Raw genomic sequence first — 19,890 nt, 5'->3', positions numbered from 1 at the left:
TCATAATTATTCCCAATCCTATACATATTCTCGATTTTCCAATTCACGAGTTACCTCATTCCAAATTAGTAAATGACGTAACTGCTTACAAAGTAGCATAGCATCCAAAGATGTATTGTGCGACATGAATCCAATACATGTTGTGAATTTAGTGCAGAATTTGCGTGTGGTCAACAAGAGGGGAGGGGTTGGCAACTTGGCATGTGCTCAATGAAGCTGTTCCCGAAGCTACATAAACAGGGTTTGGAGACCAAATTTAATACAAGGATAAGGTTAACACATATGAATTTGATTTTGGGTATGAGATAATGAAATGAGGCTGATTGAATAAATGTGTATGGCCAGAGTTAGCATATGTTCACATTGGAATTGAAAGAGTTTTGTTTTGATCAATACGGACGACTTTTTTAGTTTTATCCATACTTAGAGCCAGTTTTATAGGATGAGGGATTGAAGGAACCCAAAAAGATTTTTGAGTGTAGATGTGATTTCAATAAATGAATCTATAGCAGCTGCTGCCAAAGCCTATCAGTTCACACTGGATCTGCAGCAATGTGATTCGAGTGCATAATATTTTATTTTATTTGGTGCTTAAAGTCACATATGTCAGTCCTTTTGTTTCAAACAAGGATCTTGGGTTCTTTCTTCAGGATAAAAGAGGCATGAAGTCACACTATTCAGTTCTCTTTGTGTAGTTATCTTTTGAAAAACACATTGTATCTCAATTGAGACAGCCAAAGAGCTCCAAGTTATCAAACACGTGAGCCAATGGGTACCTTGATTACCTTGACTTGCAGACCAATAGTCTCAAGTTCAAACCCCAATGACACATTGGTAGTTTGTGTGTGAGAAACCCCCCTCTCCATTGTATTTTAGACTATCGCTTGTATTTTAAAAAACAGTAAAAATAGATAGAGCTAAACATACCTAAAGATGCGAGTCTGCGAAGATTATGACCAAACCAGGCAATTAGTTTCATCATTGATGCTATATATTGCAAAAATGACCTATAAATACAGGCCAGAGCCTCACAAAAGCCAGCCATTCACCTCTCTGTAGACATAAAATCTTCCAAGTGGGACAATCTGTGCTATGTAAGGAACAAAAGGGCAGCCTACGCCATCAAATGGGGTTTTTAACAAGTTTACTCCTCTTCCAAAGATCAGTGCTAAGAAGATAAAATCAGTGTGAACACAAAATCTTTCCCACTTGTAGGTTCTTCATAATCATGGCTCTGCATAAAGATATGCACCAGAATGTTTCATAAGACTAATTAAGATATGAGCTTAGGTCGTCTCGAGGAAATGATTATTAAGTGGTTTTCTTGGTGCCTGTGAAGCGAAATAAGATTTTCAAATGGCCTTTTTTCCCCTTACCATTGTAGCCTCAAATTTTGATTAAAAGAAAATGAGAACTAACAAAGAATTTGTGTCAATATGTAAGACCTTTAAAACCTCAAGACTGAACCTAGGTGGAGTCAAGGACTGCAATCTGCATAGTTAGGAAGGTCGAACGTCTCCAAAAAGGGTCAAAACATTTTATGATTCAATGGATTTAAAGGTTTCTGTGAGCATATACAGCAGTTAGAAACAGTTAGATTTTGATAATGAAATTTGAAGTACACGAGAAGTGAGGTGAATTTGCCTGCTCTACGCACCCTGCAGACAGGATTCTGACCATTACAAAATGAAAATATGGACATCTAAATATCCCCTACAGTTTTAATTTAGTAACTCCCTCTCACCTTAAACATCCCACACACTCATACCCACCACCTCTCAATAGCAAGACAACCCTAGGATTTAATTCAAAAGGCTGTCCTGCATCAATTGTAAACTTAAACTTGACTTGCCCACCACCAAATTCAATATTGTATAGAGGTGATTCCTACAGTCCACTATCACTTAGGTATCTTCCAATGACAGGGAGTTTGGCATCAGAAAGAATGTTACCAAACATCGATCCTAATCCTCAGGAGACCCCACGTACTAAGAAACTATAAAGGAAAATCCCCTAAAGGTGACCCCAAAAGGGTTGGCATGATTTTCAGGACTATTTGTTTGTAGTATGACGGCTCTATTCATTGAACCAGCCCCTTGGCATTATCTCATAAGGAATTTCACTTTGGTGCTTAACCTGCTAATATATATTTCCAAGTAATTCTACATTCATATTGTTTAACTGCATCACTTACTATGATCTTCAATCCAAGACAAAGAAGCACAACTGTAACAAAGGCAAGCATGTCCAAAATTCCCACGTACACAACTAACATTCTAAAAGAGAGATTCAGGTAATAAATAACTAAGTCTCTCTGAAAAAAAAAAAAGTTACAGCTTTATCCAAGTAAACTATACAGAAGCAGACATGAGTTTATTTTGGTATCTAAACTCTGAGACATCAGAATCTAGAAAGAGAAAAAACACATACAAAGGCGCAGCTTAGGTCCAGCAAATACATTCATTACTTACCACCTCTATAAGAACTTTTCTATGCTGGTGGTTAATGTGGATTTGGGAACAGCACCAATAACTGCATCTTTTTTCTCGCCACCCTTGAATATGATGACAGTCGGGATGCTTCGAATCCCATATTGGGTTGCAATTGCAGCGCCTTCATCAGTGTTTACTTTGTAGCATTTAAGCTTCCCAGCATATTGCTTTGCCAGTTCATCAATTATAGGGTGGATCATACGGCAAGGCCCACACCATGGGGCCCAGAACTCAACCAAAACAGGGGAGTCGGATTCAAGGACAAGTGACTGCCACGTTGCATCAGTAACAGGAGGCACTGCAAATTTTCGAACTACTTACAATCAAGAATAAAAATTACAGCACTGCTAAGAGCGATAAACAAACATATGTGAAAACTAAAAGCTTCCTAATGCTCCGGAGATAGATTGCATTGAAAGAAACAACCAGTTCAATAAGCACACCTGCTAGGTCAAAACAAAACTTTTCTTATAAAATTTTAAACCATTATTATGCTTGATCTATTGCCTATAAACAGGTCCGATATATTGACCTTAGATGAGTAAATGTATGTACTTTCATAAGTATAATAATGAAAAGTGAGCATGTATCTACACATAATTTTGGTCCCATCACTAATCACTCCCAGCATCCCAAGGTTTATTATTATATTCTGTCTTTAATGATCAGTCACCATAATTCTGTAAACATTTCGCCTGAACTCGTAACATTGACTTTGGAATAATTTAGTCAGTCACCATGAATTAAGTCCCTTGACAGTCACAAAAATGGTCTGTCTTTAGGCCACCAGGCAGTATTTTCACTATCCACTGGTTCAACCAAAAAATTACGAGAAACCACAAATTACTAAGATAAAGATTGCCTAAGACTCTAAAGTTCATCTTCAGAACCATTTGACAATGCTTCTTACATGAGCTCATCCTCAGTTGTCAGTTCCTACTATCTTTCCAGATTCACAATCTCAAACTATTTTTGAGTGAATCCCAAGTTTTCTCATAAAGTTCTAAAACCAAAATAATATATTTCTTCAATCTCAGCGGGTCACTAACATCTCTTCAGATCAGCTATTCCATGTCCAATTGTTTGCCAATTGTTTCCTTTCATTTTCAAACTCTTTACAAGAAATTCCTGCCATCGCATCAACTACTTATGATAGCTATAATATGAAACGTCTTAACTCAATCGCAGCTACCATGCTTAAAAAAACAGAAACTTTCAAAGGCTGCAAGCTCAAAAATTTCAACTTTACAAAATAAACCATTTCAATCAATCATCTGATAACAACCCAAAAATCAAACCAATAATAAATAGACAAAAATGACTTAACTAATAGAAATGAGAAAGAAAAAAGAAATCCTCTTTTATACTTAATTTCCAGACAACAAAAATACATCATCTTAAAGTAAACAAGCTAAAATCATGACAGGAATGGCGAAATTACAAAACTGACCTTCGACAGCGGTGTCCTGAGCCTCGCAGACGACGAGCCCACCTCGGCGATGACGAGCTCCTCCGGCAGCCGGACCGTAACTCAGCGATCCGACAGAGCGAGTTCGGAGAGCGGACCCCACCTTGAGGCCTCTGTAGTGACGCAATCCAGAGCGGCCGGACAATGACGAAACCGAGGAGGCGGCGGCGATTGGAGAGAGCGCAGCCGAGGAAGGCAGGGCGGAGGAGCGAGGAACGACGAGAGAGTCGAGGACTGTAGCCATGGCCGCAGAGGATCGGAGCTGAAGAGAGAGAGAGAGAGGTGAGAGAAGCTTTATTGTGATGGGGAGATTTTTAGGGTGGAGACGGAGTAATTGACGGAGGAGATGGAGATGGAGATGGAGTCAGAGCAGGCAGCGAGCGAATGGATGGGGGTGTGGCTAGCAAGGGCATTTGGTATTATTGGATCAGACGACAACTGAGGGGGTCAACTTCTCTGCTTTGACTCTTCCTGCTTTTTGGTGAAGTGACCAATCAAATTCCACCACCTCACCACCACTATTAACAATTTCGATTGAAATAATTTTATTTATGGAGTCTATTTTTTTCTCTTTCTTTTTTATTTTCTTTGCATTGTTTTAGTGAGAAGAAAAAGAAATTTGCTAAAAATAGTATGACAACAATTTAATACTTGAGAGATATGTTGGGAATTGCTCCTTGTCTCCATTTGCTGATTTTACATCAATCCTTGTAGTGTGTTCCTTCAAATATGTTTGTTATCTATGCCTTCAAACTATGAGTAGTAATCAATTTAGATTTACACAAATTTTTTGTGGAGTTTACTTTTTTCTTTAATTTAGATGAGGGTCCTATTGAAAAAATAATAGCCTCATGACTATATGTGGTTTATGAAACACAATTTTTTCGAACTTTCATGAGTTTCGAAAGTAATTTGTAAAATGGAAAATGAGTTTTAATGAGTAAGAGAATATTGTGTAAAATGAAGAATTCTATTCCGACACTCTAACTCTAATGAATTTTGTTTTCTATAGAATTAATAACATTTTCAATAGAAAAGTAATTTAATAGTAGCTTTTTTTTTTTTTTTTCCTTTTTTTGTTCGCATCTTTTTGGAAAGCCAAAAAAACTATTGCTAAGAAAAGTATGGCAACAATTTAATACTTGAAAGATGTTGCAATTGCTCCTTGTCTCCGCATGATGCCTTCACATCATCCTTGTCTTGTACCTCGCAAACATGTGTGGTTTTTTCTTTTCTTTTTTTCTTTTTTTCTTTTCATGTTAGTGCTTCTACGTTAAAAATATGTATATTTCTTGATCATTATCATCCACCGCTCTAAACTATCTCGTTTTGGACTATATTTTTAGGAAGAACTTTTATCAAAAACGCTTTTATTATATAGATGTTGACATTTTCATGAGAAATCTATGTAAGAGTGCTAGAAAGCACTTCTATGACTCAAAAACACTTCTAAAACAAACTTTGTTAGAAGCACTGTTAGTTGTAAGAAAACACTTTTAATCCTTTCAAAATTATTCCAAACAGGCAAGAAATATAGTGGATTTAGATATATAAGTTCTTGTGAAGCTTACTTAAGTGGTACTCTTGTGCAGAACTATACAGGCCTTCATAAACTTTTCAAAGCAAAAATGATAACTTTTGGAGAATTAAATTAAGTGCCAGACTTTTATGAAGTTTTTAATTTCAGGTTAAATTGTAGCAATAGTCCTTAGACTAAGACCAAACTTTACTTTTCGTCACTCATATTGCTAAATTGTTACGGTAGTACTTTAATTATGCCTTCACTTTCAGGAATCGTCCTCTCCGTCATCTCAGTCACTTTTTCCGTTAAAAATGATGACGTGGCATGGACAGTCCTATTTGGCATGGGCAAAAATGTCTTCTCACACAAAAAAATTTTTAATTAAAAAAATCTTCTCTCTCTCTCTCTCTCTCAATCCACCCAGATTTCTTCCCATGCCAATTTCCTTTTCCTTATTCTTTTCCATCAAGTCGGGGTTTATATGGAGGGTTTTGGATCTAATGCCTACTTTCTCTCCCCCACACCCATCTACTAACACATGAGATCTTGAAAGGGGAATTGAAAAGGAAACCAAACAATAAAATAAAGAAAACAAAAACATGAGAACAAATTTGGATTTTGAAAAGGTAAATCCTCCAACATACCTCAAATTCAACGGACCTTAAAATCCAATTTAAAAAGACAAATCTGGATTAAAATTACATGAGATGCTGATATGGCTGTCTCTGTTCAATCCAACACATGAAATAATTCAAAAGTTGACTAAGATGACGGAAATGACGATTTCTATAAGTGGAGGCACAATTAAAGTACCACCGTAACAATTTAGCAATATGATGGACGAAAAGTAAAGTTTGGTCTTAGTCCATGGACCATTGTTACAAATTTGCCTTAATTTTGTATTGAATTTCATTGACATTGTTTATACCATATCTTACCGGCAAATCAGAAGACGACACGTGGAAAACGGACCCAATAAAGGATACGTGAAAAACCAATAATCAACTGTGTTTCTCAAAGCACCATCGACAGTGCGTGAGCCTTCGGCACTCTGAACTATCAATTGTAACAGAAGAAACACTTGGTTATGAATTCTTCACAGGTACACATGGAGCCTCCTCAAGCGATGTCTAGAGTCCCACATCGAAATTCCACCCCAGATGCAAGCCTCCCAAAGTTTATAAGAAGGGGCACAAGTCCCAAAAGGAAGTAACTGCGACATTCGACAATACCGTCATTAATATGTCTAGATCATTATTCACCCCGTATTTATTCTAATTTAAGTATTTGAGAGCTTTCAGCCGGTACCACATCAGTACCAAAGGGCTTATCGAGCGTTCTTTGTCTTGCAGATTGATCACTCTACTTAAGCTCACACGAAGCTGAAAGTAACATCATTACTAAATTGGGCCCAAAATTATCCAACTATTTTTGTGCATCAACAAACTTTAACAAATTTTTTATTATTTATAAATGTGTAATTGAAATCATTTATAAAGAAAAATTGTAATTTATACGGTTTGCTAGATAACAAATCACAAATTCCTATGACCACTTTTCTAACTTTTATCCGTCACTCATTTGAATTTTTATTTTATTTTAAAGAAGCAATCCCACCTCTACCATGTGTGTAGATGGACCAGCCGCTCCGAAAACCATGTCAGCCAAATGTTGTGGAATAAAATGCAGGAGGCTTTTCCTTTTTCAATTTTTATTTCTTTTCTTTTCAGTATATGAGGCTCAGCAGAGGATTTTGCGGGCAAGTAGAGTTCTATCTACTACAAGTTCATATGCTTGTCTTTTTTTTTTCTTTTTTTTTTTTCTTTTTTATTTGGTGGACAAGTAAATTAGAGGTTTATTTGTTTTTTCCCGCACTAGTTTTTATGTTAAGAAAGATAAAAGAAAAAATATTGGTATTAGTTGTTGCTGTTCTGAATAGTGAACAGCAGTGAACTTGAGGAAAAAAAATGTATAGAAAGCTTTCCTCTTACTGCTTCTTTCTTCTCCCTTTGACTCCGATTAGTTGGATTTTTGAGGTCCCCACATTTCTGCCATATTTAAACAGCATAATACCAACCAAGCTCTCTGAGTTTGAGGAAATGGTTTCAAGGACTTCGACGACTGTAGGTCCACCAATTAGAGAAGCTAGAAGATTATAATAATGTTGTAGCTTTCTTAAGTTTGTTTCTTTCTTTCTCCTCTTTCTCTTCCTCTAAGTTGGACTTGAGCCCTGTTGAGGAGAAAGATTTTCATAAAATAGGAATATCACTATTTTGCTAATTTCGTCTAATAACGTTGTGACATGAGAGTGATAACAAAACAGTATTATCTCCATTACAAATCAAGTTTTTCTCACATCGTTTCCAGTTTCACGTAACTTGTTGAGTTGTTCTTTCTTTGTTTAACTTTTTGTATCCCTCTTATAGACAGTTTTTCACATCTTATAAAAGGATTTAAATGGTATTATGGGTACATTTTAGAACAAATGATTACTTGCTTAAACATATGTGTTGTCATATTTTTCAAGAGGAAACCCAACCAAACTCATTGAGGTTACAACTCATTAAACTAAGCACAGAAGCAATGATGTTGTGGTTTAGTGGTGTTTCCTTTTTGGTGAATGTATATATATATATATGCATGATGAAGATATAAAGTTTCAAAGCACAAATTCTAATGAAATTTTGGTGGAATGGTGGAGGAATGGACAATGAGTAATGGTGTCAGCTAGGGAAGGGAGAAAAGGACAATGAGTCTCTTATTTTACTATTTTGTCCTTTTAACTAATATAGCTATTTTTGTAACTTACATCTTACACCTTGTATTAAGAAAACTTTTTACTTTAATTTCCATGAAAAAGAACAAGATTAGGGAATAGATTAGAAGTGGACAATCAGGTCAAATAGAAACGCAAACCCTTCTCTACCATTTCCTTGCTATTCTCGTGTCAATGATTTGTATACGGACTCTCAAACACATGACCATATCAAGTGTCAAATTAACCACACGCCAATAACTCCACTTATTTTATAAATAAAACAGACTAAATTAGAGCTTATGCAAAATTTATCTAAACCAAATAACTATATATATTATCTTACTATTTTTCTTATTTAAAAAAAAAAAAAAAGCGGTATTGGAAAATGAACATTCGAACACAAGAACTCAGTGCATGAATAACTGTTTTTAACCACTTTTTAATAAAAGTTTATTCCCCTCTCTCTGAGGATGGTCAACTGAAATTTTTGAAATGTGGTACTCATGGTACTAAAATTCTCATCCTTCCTAATAGAGTCAGTCAAAATTCAAACCCTCACCAACCAACCCCCTTTTTTCTCCAGGCCCCTCTCCCTCTGTCTACTTTCTTAAACTCAAAGTCTCAAAGATTTCCATTTGGTTTTCTAGACATTACTTTATTTTGTTACGAGGCATGGAAAAAGCTCTGAAACTCAAAGAGAAGAAGCAAGGCCAAGCCATGCAAACATTGCAACTACAAGACTCTCATCACTCTCAGGATAAGCCTCCCAAACAAGGCCTAACAACAATCACCACCCATGTTGAGAGGCTCAAGTCCCCACCAGAAGACCAGGTCAAGCTAGCTGCCACTGCCATCACCCTCAATGTACGGTTGAGATCATCCGATATGCCAGCCCACATGCAGAACCATGCTCTCCGCCACACGAGAACGCTCCTTGACTCAGCAGCAGCACCACCACCAGCAGCCCCCAAAGCTCGTCCAAACCCAACTCACCTAGCTCGGGCTCTCAAAAAGGTACACACTTTCAATCTCTCTGCGTTCTCTCTGTCGATGGGTTGCTGTTAATTCATTTGGGTTAATTAACTTTAATTCAAACGTGGATTGTAGGAGTTTGACTCGGTGTATGGACCGGCGTGGCACTGTGTTATGGGAACGAGTTTTGGATCGTTCGTGACTCACTCACCTGGTGGGTTTGTGTATTTCTCTGTTGACGACTCGCTGTCGGTGCTTCTCTTCAAAACAGAGGTGCAGTTGGTCAAGGAAAAACCACAACCAGCGCAAACAGCTAAGCCTTAATTAAAGTTGAAGCTTTCTTTGACCATTTGTCATCACAGAAATGAGCATGAGAAACCCTGCGCCTACCATACATGTCACCAGTTAGTTGTTGTTGGACTCTCAAAATTTAAGATTAGATTTTCTTTTCTTTTCTTTTCTTTCAAAACAAACAGCATCATCATCAGATGATCTTTGAGCTGTATATACAGGTAGATTAATAGTAAAGAAATGTGGTTTAATTTTTAGGGTTTTAGGGTTTCTTGAGATTTACTTTGGTTCATTTTTGGGTTATTTCTTAGGAGTTTGTTGTTAAATATTGCACGCTTTGCTGTAAAAAAGAAAAATAAAAAAAGAAGTTGTTTCTGCCCAAAAAAAGAAAAAAGGAAAAAAAAAAGTTGTGAAATGACTTGTGGTAGGGTCGGTATATTATAAGGGGCAGAGAGTGAGATTTGGTTCCAATGAGAAGCCAAATCAGAGGGTCTTCAACTTTTGGCAAAGACTAAAGAGAGCCAATTTTATGATCAGTCTGCATGTTCCATAAGTACACGCAAACATGAAAGCTCAGAAATCCCAGTGGTCCTCTGAGAGCCAGAGGGTTGTCTCGTATGTTGATCTTCCCAAAATTGATATCTCCTTCTGGCTTTTATATATTAATATTAAACATATTCAAATGTTTTTTGTTATCATTTTGGTCAAATTAGTCGGGTGTTTTGACTAGTCCTCAACTGTCCTCTACCCTTATCCCCAACTATCATTTTGGAAGTATCTGTTTTGGGTCACTCAGAGAGAGAGAGAGACACACAGAGAGAGTCTGCACAGTTCAGCATAAATGTGAACAAAATTAATCCTTCTATTATGACACATAGACATAGAATACATACTGATGCACATGATAATCAGGGGCAGAAAAAAAAATTAGAATACAACTCATAAATAACATACAACTCTAAACTTTCGGCTATGGACAGCAAACAATGGGGGGAAAAAACCCTACAAGGAATGACTCAGAAATAAATCACTTTTAATATAGAGGGGAATTTGTAACAGCTTAGTAACTCTAATCACTAAGTGTGGGTCTATGGAAGATTTACTTGCTTTTCAATGGTCTGATATACCACAAACTAGGAATTTCTAAGACAAGTTCCTCTGGAGCATTAGAGATTCTATCTTCTCAACATCTTCTGGGGCGTCAACACCATGAGCCTCATGGTCAACCTTGATCACCTGCAAACAAAGAACAACGTGAACTTTTGGACATCCGTATTTCAGGGAAAAAAGGAAAAATGCACTCTTCATCCTGTTACATTTACTTTTTGACATGTCACATTTGAGGAGAACCACTATCCCAGGTCAAAATGTGTGGAATTTCAATTCTTTTCCTTTTGGGCTGAAGGTAATCGTGTTTGAGAGTTCCTTGAAACAAAATTTTACAGCATTTTGACGAACTAGATTATATATCATCACAACCAACAGGTAAGATATTTATTGCACCAAATTTCTTATACTAATTATGATGACCGCACCAATGTCAATTATGACTTCAATACAATTAGTGGGCATACAACAATAAGAAGAAAAGATGGGTACAGATAAATAGAAAAGAACAAGAAAGCATTGCAATGTCAAAATAACTTTGCACGAACCGGCAAAATAATTATAAGAGCAGATCAGTCAATTAAGAGTCTTAACATACCTTCATCTTATACCCATTTTCAAGGACTTTAAGCTGCTCCAGATCCTCTTCTAGTTGCAAAGGAGTAGGTTCAAGCTGAGGATATATTTTTAGGAACCCTGTATCATAGCTCTGAAAAGGCATGGAACAGAGAACCATAAACTCACAAGTTAGGTGGCCTAAAATAATTTACAATCACACGCCTCGCAGCCACACAATTTTTTAACAAAATGTCTATTTAATACCTGAATTCCTAGATGAAGCATATAGGGAAACTGTGGATTGGCCTTGCCTGATCTGTATCACATGTGACAATTTGTCAGATCTTGCAAAGCAGTTGATAACACGTTCACATTCACTGCATATTAAGTATTTCACAAAAAAGAAAATCCATTATGGAAACATAAGCTCACTTGTTAAATGGAATCAACCCCCTTGAAAAATAGATGGCATAACCAGAATTGTCAACCACACATTTCACTCGATTCGGATCAAATGCGTCTTCAAGTTTTAATGATGTGACCGCAGTGCTAAACACTGCATCTGGGGCTTCCTGGTAAGATATAACAAATTTGTGACATGATTGCATGGAAACAAATTAAAACAAGAGATATGCCATTAGAAATGGAAAATATAAATAACTATTTCAACATGATTTTGATGCTAAACAAATATGCAACTGGGATTGCTTCACCTACTTCAAAAAAACTAATTGTTGAAAATCGAAATAAACTGAATGCCACATGTGTTTATTATTCCTGTCGTAGCACTCACATTTCAAGGGGGACAATCATGACAAAAGATTGAGAAACAAATTTACCTGCAAAGCTTTAACAATTCCATCTATTATCTCAGGTTCAATAAGAGGCTCATCCCCCTGAATATTGACAACTATATCATACTTCTTCTCAAGCTTTTGAATAGCTTCAGAACAACGCTCAGTACCTTTAAGTTCAGCAAAAAGTAAATAAAAATGCAATTATATATTTAATCTGCAAAAGAAAAAAAAAAAATGAAAAAAGAAAACCATGGTGCCTACCATTCCTGCAGGATTCTGAGGTCATTATGACATCAGCTCCAAAACTGCGACAACATTCTCGAATCTTCTCATCGTCTGTCGCAACAACTGCACAAAAAGGAAGGTAGACATTAAGCAACACTTCAACCAACACTTCAAAAATACTCGGCCGGTCGAATTCACTTTCCCCATTGCATAGCTATTTAAGCATTAAGCAAAACTTAATTTCATCAACAGGATGCAAGGTGGTAAGCCTGAAAAGGAATATCACTGGGGTATTAAGGTCTTAAAGATTGGATGCCTATATCACATCACATCTCGTATACTTTCAATCAACCTGTCTCTTGGGGTTGCTAAGGTCAAAGAAGATTTCCTCAAAGGTGACTGTTTGTTGGAGGTTAAAATGCCTCATTATTGAAGCCAGAGCAAGCTCTTTAAGCTGAGAAAATTGGCCAGATCTGTTATGAAATGAAGATAAGGGGATGGCTCAAACACTTAGCTTATTGGGCAACTGGCATCCACAGGGTCATAAGTATGGCCATAGAATGGTTTGTGACTCTGGTCTTCCTCTTTCAACCAAAGTCAAGGATGATATTTGCAATGGAAATTGGAAGTGGGAAAATGCCAGACAGAATCAGCTGGCAGAAGTTAAGATAGGTGGCTTAAGTACACCTATAAATAAATTCAAATGAAGATACAGATTTTTGGATGTCTAGCAAAACTTGTCAGATCTAATCAGCTGCCTCATTATTAAGGGGACATTCAACGATTTATTTAAGAAGGTTTCCGTCCCTGACAGAAAATTAACAAAATCCTAGTATAAACATGAAGCAAAATTACATGGAGTTCAAGTGAGTAGACATACCAACATGATCCAGTGTAGTTGCCAGTTTTGCCCTTTCCCATGTTCTCTGCAAAGACCAACTAAAATTTGTAAGTGAAATGTTTCCCAATTACATTACCATAGGCTCTAATCTCAGACCAAGCTTCATACTTTAGAAGGAACAGACAAAAAAGGGGTGTAAAAGAAAATCCCAATAAAAGAACAGATCCTATGCAGCTTAGGAAAATTGATAACAAACTTCAAGCTTAGAAAATACCCATTTCACATACGGTATCAAAACGTAAGTACACAATGGAAGAATTAGTGAAGCAAAAAGAAGGACCTGGATCATGGGCTTTCCGAGGATCTGAACGAGAGGCTTGCCCTGGAAACGTGAAGAATCGAAACGGGCGGGGATGATGCCGACGACCCGGCTCCGAAACTTCTTTGGCGGACCCAAGTAAACCCGGGCGCCAATTGCTACCGCAATTGCAACTCCGGCGACGATTCCGTGGACAATCCATGCCTTGGTGCTGCTCCAAGACCCAGACGACGACGAGGAGCAAACCGACATGGGGTTCATGTTGATCTCACTGAACAGAGTGAACAGAAAGAGAGAGACACCGTCGTATCTTTGGTGCGTTTTTTCGTTGGTAGACTTTTGGGTGCTCTGTTGTAATTCTTCAATGACCTGGGGGCCAGCGGATTGATTTTTATTATTTATTATTGATTTTTCGAAATGAATCAATTTTAAGAGATAAAGATAAAAGTTTCATGGTCCAACTTTCATAGTCCCGGGTCCGGTTTGAGATCGAGATCCCATGTCCAAATGCATTCCCATTTCCATGTGTGAGCAAGTCCTTTTTTTAATACCAAAATTTATTATAATAATTTGTAAGTTGATAAATTCATAAAACAGTTCGTTCCAAGTGGAATTGAAGCCCAAAATGAGATCGTGTTATACATTCAACATGAGAAGACAGACAATATGTGTAATAACTTTATCTTTCTATTGTGTAAAAATGTAAATAAATTAAAACATATGTGAAGTTCATGTTAGGCTTACGATCGAAAAGTAAAGGACACTGAAAGGGTTACATGTTTAACACCCAGATCACTGCCCATGTCAAAACTGGGGAAATAGCCTCATCTTGCAGAACATGTTCCAAAGTCCGGCTTATATGGCATTAAGACTACCATAAGCTCAACACAAGCCTTGTATTGCATGTAAAGGCGGTAAACGAGCAGTCAGTATTATCACAGATAACAGAGAGGCTGTAACAGAGGCTCCACTTAGCACTGCACTTCCATTTTCAGTTAATGGCAGCAGCATGTTGGTCCATGAAATACAATGCTAATCAGAACCCACTAACAGCGGAAAAGAAAGTCGGACACTTCCAAGAGCATGGCAAGTTACAGGCATGAGAAGGGTTCTACAGAGTCCACGGAGATCCACCGCCATGACGACCAAATCAATTGGCATTATCTTGGGAATGTCTCCGTCTCCTAATCTTCTTCATTTTTCCCTTCTCTTTCCTTGAGCTATTTTCATCACGCCTAGCCTTCTCTTTCTTTGAGCCATTTTCTACATTCCTCCTCCCCACTTCACCATTTTCTTTTCCCTTCTTACCTGACTTCTCTTTAAAAGAAGCCTTCCTCTTCTTTCCTGATGATCGCCCACTACCGCCTCCAGCAGAATCATCTCCCCGCGGCAGGGGATCATCATCATCATCTAACTGCCAATTGCACATAAACTCCTGCCCATCATGCTCTAGCTGAAGTGGTTTCCCTGCTCCAGGAAGCAAGCTATCAAAAGCTACTAGCCCGGGCCCTCCTTTGCGTTCCACCAACGTAGGATCAGGTCTAATTATGGTACCAAGAATGCTCCTGTTTGGGCCTAGGCACAAGATGACCTTAGGATTTGTCAATGTAGTGTAAGCCATTGAAAAGGCTGATCTAATCTGCAAGAAATCCAGAAAAGGATGTGACGTGGAGGAAGATCAGCCAATTATAAGAATTGGGTTGGCAAGTGTTGCTTGTCAGCTAATTGTAAGAATTGGCAGACAAAGCAACATATGCGAATAAATTTTTTAACTGTGCATGCACATGCATACAAACATGCATGATCTGTTTGACAGGTACTACTGAAGAACATTGCCTAAGCCAGCTGGTCATCAACCAAGCCAGACAGAAACAGCCATTTCATGGAAGATGAAGTGTCAGCTTGTAATTTCAGTATATCAATTTGTGGTAATATGAATAAAGCTCACACAAGCATATACACGCACAACCATTAACCTATATTCAACGCAAATCCAGTTACTTGGCATCAAAAGCGAAGGACGAGAAAAATTATAAGCATGTTATTCAACAAACCTGAAAATAGTTAAATGAGTTTTTCCCAACGTCATTCTCTGGTGCCTGGGGATCCTCAATGGCAATAAGAAACGGTCGTCCTTTGGTTATGAACCTGAGAGAGAGGATAAATCCAAAGCAAAAGTCCAAAAACCCGGGTGAAAAAAAGAAGAGAAGAATCAAGATAAAGAAACTCATCACTTTATTACGAAGGTTATTTATACCCTTTGACACTCTTTTTAAAAAAGGTCCCTGCCCCTTTGCACGATACACCAACATCTGAAGTATTCAATTTGCGTCCATAAAAATCAAAGAAGTTTACCTATTTGACAAACACAACAGATAAACGAGAACGTAAGCCACAAGCCCATTGAATTTTCTCCATATTCTTTGGAAAAATCCTAGCCTCTCATAAGAAGTTAAAAACTAGAACACTAGAGTGAATTCCATAGTCCACATAATTCTGGGTTACAGTCTCCATTCCTACATTTACAACCAAGCCTGGTTGCTGGCATAAAGTTTAAGCTAACTGACTTGGAATACAATGAAAGAACTTCAAGCAATAACAAAGAGCTTCCAAGTTCTCATCTACTTGATCTAAAAAAACTTACCAAAAGAACTCCTAAGTTTTGTTCTGAAGAAGCTTGACATTCTCTGTGGCTCTGTTGCATAAAATTCAATATATAGATCAGGGATAAAGGATCCAATAATGAGGATGTTGGTCTATTTATCTGAATTTTAATATTACATAAATTGATAATTGTTTATCTATCATCCAAATGAAAGAATAAATCGTGTGTGGTAAATTATCTATTTCATTCAAATTTTAGGAACTTGTCCTTGGATCTCATTTGCACTCATAGGTTTATCATGTTCCACTGCAATATTCAACGAAAAATCAAGTTTTACACAACCAAACAGGAGCCATACAGTATAGGTATGTACATAGGCAAGCAAGAATTGCACCAAATCTTCAAATGCATATTTAAGATTCACTCACATGCAACATTGCCATGAGCATCGTAAGGAGGGCGTAAGAACCTAATCCACCAGAGTAAACCTGCATGTGTTATCAGAATATGGATTAGGCTGACTGGAAAAATAAATTCCATAAAGAAAAAGAAAGACAAGTGAATCTATTAAATTAGAAAGTCATACCTCATTTAATTCTCTCTGTTGTAAAAATACTTTTAAGATTAAACATAATGGTCGCAAAGGAGGCCACTTAGATACCGCGTCCTGAAAAGGGATCAATGGATAGCATCAAAGGAGACTGAAAATAGTTATTCCCTCACTTTACATGCAATCTATAACATTCTAACTGAATCCTCGCTTACAATAATTGGGAATTTCTACAATAATTGGGAATTATTTTTACAATAATTGGGAATTATTTTTACTAGGTGGAAGCACTACCTTTGCTCACTTACCACTAACGTTACAAACATGGAATATTAGTTCAACATTCTCTAAGATTTGTAATGTTTAACTTAGAAAATTAAAATATACTTTTTGATTCGACAGCTTACCAAGTTACCAACTACTACTGTTTTTCACCCCCTTTGTTACTTCTTTCAATATCAACATTCATATAACTATTGTTTAAGATATCGTAATTACATCTGAAGCCATATTAAACCATGACCGATGCAAGGAAGAGCACAAAGTTGCAAACAACAATGTTAACATTGTTCAGAGGCACATGGTCAGGCTCTGATCTATATTAGAAAAGTTATAATATCTCTACAGAAACTTAGTAGACGATAGATTATGGGACAAACCTGGATAAAGTCAGCAGCTTTTGGTCCGCTTTCTATATCAAAACTGTGAAGCAAGAAATAAAATTATCAATTGTACTTTTTAATTATATAGAACACATCCCAGGAAATGCTTATCAATATATTCTAGCTTTATTCATTCGAAACTCTGTTGCAAAAGATACAAAAAGTAAACCTTATGTCAAAGGCAATGCCACTTGTTTTTTCTACAAACTTGATAATAGGAATACGTGCCTTTCCAATCACCTGAGAAATCCATAGAGAACAAAAAATAAGAAGCTAAAATTTTTCCACAATAGTATTTCAAGTAAAGGATGAGGCACACCTGTATCTTTTTTGCCAATCCCATCTGTGACAACGCCCTAGAAAGGGCCTGCAATCCTTGCTGCGGTGTTGGTATGCCTGACCTCATAATGACAACCTACGAGTAATAGCAATCAACCAAATGCCTAACTTATATGGACACTTAAGCATGCTCATAGACCAGAGTAACAAATTTCAAATTCAAACTTCAGATCCTAACTTTATATTAACATTACGATCAACATACTTACATCAATATCACTAGCGGGAAGATATAAACCCGTCTTGAAGGACCCAAAAACTTCAACCTAGAAAGCAACAATCATAAAACAACAGGATCTTATTATGAGATTTTTTTTCGTGATTAAAATCACACAGACATCATTCACGCCCACACGAACAACCAAAAAAAGGTACCTTGCACCGAGGCCATATATATTTGATAACCTGAGAGACACGTTCTACTGCTGAAGTGCGTGCCTCTTGCTCTTCTGGAGTTGGAGAGAGAAACTCACAAAAGTCCACAATTTCTGTGATCATTATGAATACACAAGTAACTCAGTTACCACATTACAAATTAACAATTTTCTCCCTCACAAAGATTCTTAATTTCTACACAAGTAAAAGAAATACGGAAAAACCAGGTCAAATTCACATTACACAGGTTACAATGTATGAAATTTCTTCCCATTATAACTAAAAATCAAACAAAACATTTAGACATTGCCATTAAACATTGGAAAAGTCCAAAAAAGATTTCATAGTGTTCATATAAACCAACCACAGTTCAAACCTTCAATAGAATTACTTGGAAACCCAATATAAGCAGTTGAAACTGCGGCAAATACCTTTATGAAGCTGAAGCATAGGGCTCTTGAATTTACTATGGCCCCTAAACCACCCGCTCTCGAGCTTTGGCTCCACTTCAAGAGCCGGCGTAGTCGGCTCGTATTGGTGAAGCGGCGTCCTCGGCTCGGCTGCAAGTGTACGAGACGGTGAGGCCCAATTTGGCTCGGCTTCGTCGGCACCAACGTCGAGTGAGAAGAAATCTGGTGCGGCGGTGTCCACCGGAGCGCATTGGGGAGTGGAGAGAGTAACCTCGTTGCGGAAAACGGAGTAGGATTCCAGGTCATCGGGCGGCGGAGATTGATTGGGGGTGGGAAGAGAGAGCGCCGGTAGGGTTTCGTAGAGAAAGCTTTGTGTTGCAGGCTCCTCCATGTTTACAGAAGAGAGAGGGAAAACGACGGCACAGGAATTGGGATTGTGAGGGTTTATGCTTTCCGAAACTAGATGTCGTTTAATTAGGAGAAGCTTATTTAAATATTTAAATATGTATTATATTTGTATTAATTAAAGAAAATAATTTTTTACTTGCATTAGACCAAATGGCAATTGTCCTTTATATATTTGTGTAGAAAGAAAACCAATTGTATCATATTTATATTTATATTTCATGACTTTTTTTTTTTTGGAAAAAGATGCCTTTATTAAAATATTATAAGAATATACCGCGGATATGATGAAATCATCTGAAACTCAACATGACAGCTAACAACAAGAGCATAATCTTAAAAAAATTCGCAAGCTGAAACAATCACGAGGAAACAATTATGGGTTATGTTATGGCCTTAAAATTTGATTTCTAATCACTTTAAGTAGTTTAAAGTGATTTTATGGAGGATGTGAAGGCAAACAAGCAAAAATAAGACAAGAAGAGAAGTTAGAAATTTTATAACCTTGTTCATACACCGCCATAATTTCCTCATATTTTTATTACTATAAATAAAAATAAAAAACTGTTATTGTCAATCAATATGTGTGAAGGATCAAATAAACCTTTATTATATGAAAGAATATTAATAATAGATTTAAGAAAAAACCAATGGCAATTTGGCTTAATTATAATTTGTTATAACCTTTGCTTCACCCCTTGTGAGGAGGATGCATTGTAACTTTACTTCTTCAACAAAAAAACTTCTTTCACATGACACAACTGCACACATCTCTCTAACATCAACTTCCAACAATGTAAGTAGTTATTAAGAAAGATGATAAGTGCCGTTTGTTGCATGCAAAGGATGTTCCGTAAAGTGACTTTAAGTAGTTACCTAACTTCAATTCCTCTAAAAATACCAAGTTTTTGTTACCAAATTATCTGCCAGCTCCTTACAAGTTAATTTCTAAAATTAGGATCCAAAACAAATGAAGGTGCAACCTTTTTTGCAACACCATATATATTCCTGCCATAATTTTTAAAAATGCAATGTGTTTAGCCACAGTCTAGCTTCAGTCGCAGAAACCATTTATCTCTACATCCAAAGCCAGAGTTTCAAACTTGATCGTTTCGTTCGATCCAGAAATCAGAAACTAATTAAGTCAGACTCAATGGAAAATCAAACTTCGTTCTCACAACCTTTCATCCTCAT

The 19,890-nt window shown here is 37.0% G+C and overlaps 4 protein-coding genes across 4 annotated transcripts; 1 reads left to right on the top strand and 3 right to left on the bottom strand.

Moving 5' to 3' along the window:
• Window positions 1-2,160: 2,160 nt before the first annotated feature.
• On the bottom strand, window positions 2,161-4,382 carry LOC117624671 (thioredoxin 1). The gene is made up of 2 exons (XM_034356060.1): window positions 3,943-4,382; window positions 2,161-2,790 (listed from the first exon to the last, which is right to left on the bottom strand). Exons 1-2 carry the CDS (start codon window positions 4,202-4,204, stop codon window positions 2,477-2,479), a joined length of 576 nt encoding a protein of 191 aa, XP_034211951.1. The 5' UTR covers window positions 4,205-4,382; the 3' UTR covers window positions 2,161-2,476.
• A 4,427-nt stretch (window positions 4,383-8,809) lies between these two features.
• On the top strand, window positions 8,810-9,765 carry LOC117626104. Its single transcript, XM_034357757.1, has 2 exons — window positions 8,810-9,254; window positions 9,348-9,765. The coding sequence occupies exons 1-2, from the start codon at window positions 8,913-8,915 to the stop codon at window positions 9,534-9,536; spliced, it is 531 nt and encodes a 176-aa protein (XP_034213648.1). The 5' UTR covers window positions 8,810-8,912; the 3' UTR covers window positions 9,537-9,765.
• Window positions 9,766-10,341: 576 nt separating this feature from the next.
• LOC117624392 (3-deoxy-manno-octulosonate cytidylyltransferase, mitochondrial) lies at window positions 10,342-13,737 on the bottom strand. The gene is made up of 8 exons (XM_034355599.1): window positions 13,372-13,737; window positions 13,071-13,116; window positions 12,227-12,313; window positions 12,008-12,132; window positions 11,601-11,740; window positions 11,433-11,484; window positions 11,209-11,319; window positions 10,342-10,739 (listed from the first exon to the last, which is right to left on the bottom strand). The coding sequence occupies exons 1-8, from the start codon at window positions 13,609-13,611 to the stop codon at window positions 10,647-10,649; spliced, it is 894 nt and encodes a 297-aa protein (XP_034211490.1). The 5' UTR covers window positions 13,612-13,737; the 3' UTR covers window positions 10,342-10,646.
• Window positions 13,738-13,935: 198 nt separating this feature from the next.
• LOC117624391 (terminal nucleotidyltransferase 4B) lies at window positions 13,936-18,745 on the bottom strand. The gene is made up of 12 exons (XM_034355598.1): window positions 18,313-18,745; window positions 17,882-17,994; window positions 17,716-17,772; window positions 17,487-17,582; window positions 17,337-17,407; window positions 17,165-17,207; window positions 16,542-16,622; window positions 16,384-16,443; window positions 15,995-16,045; window positions 15,608-15,705; window positions 15,405-15,498; window positions 13,936-14,989 (listed from the first exon to the last, which is right to left on the bottom strand). The coding sequence occupies exons 1-12, from the start codon at window positions 18,680-18,682 to the stop codon at window positions 14,501-14,503; spliced, it is 1,623 nt and encodes a 540-aa protein (XP_034211489.1). The 5' UTR covers window positions 18,683-18,745; the 3' UTR covers window positions 13,936-14,500.
• Between the last annotated feature and the right edge of the window lie 1,145 nt (window positions 18,746-19,890).

The sequence above is a fragment of the Prunus dulcis genome, chromosome 4, assembly GCF_902201215.1.
Source record: "Prunus dulcis chromosome 4, ALMONDv2, whole genome shotgun sequence".
NCBI classification, from domain to species: domain Eukaryota; kingdom Viridiplantae; phylum Streptophyta; class Magnoliopsida; order Rosales; family Rosaceae; genus Prunus; species Prunus dulcis.
This window is presented reverse-complemented; position numbering and strand designations above follow the sequence as displayed.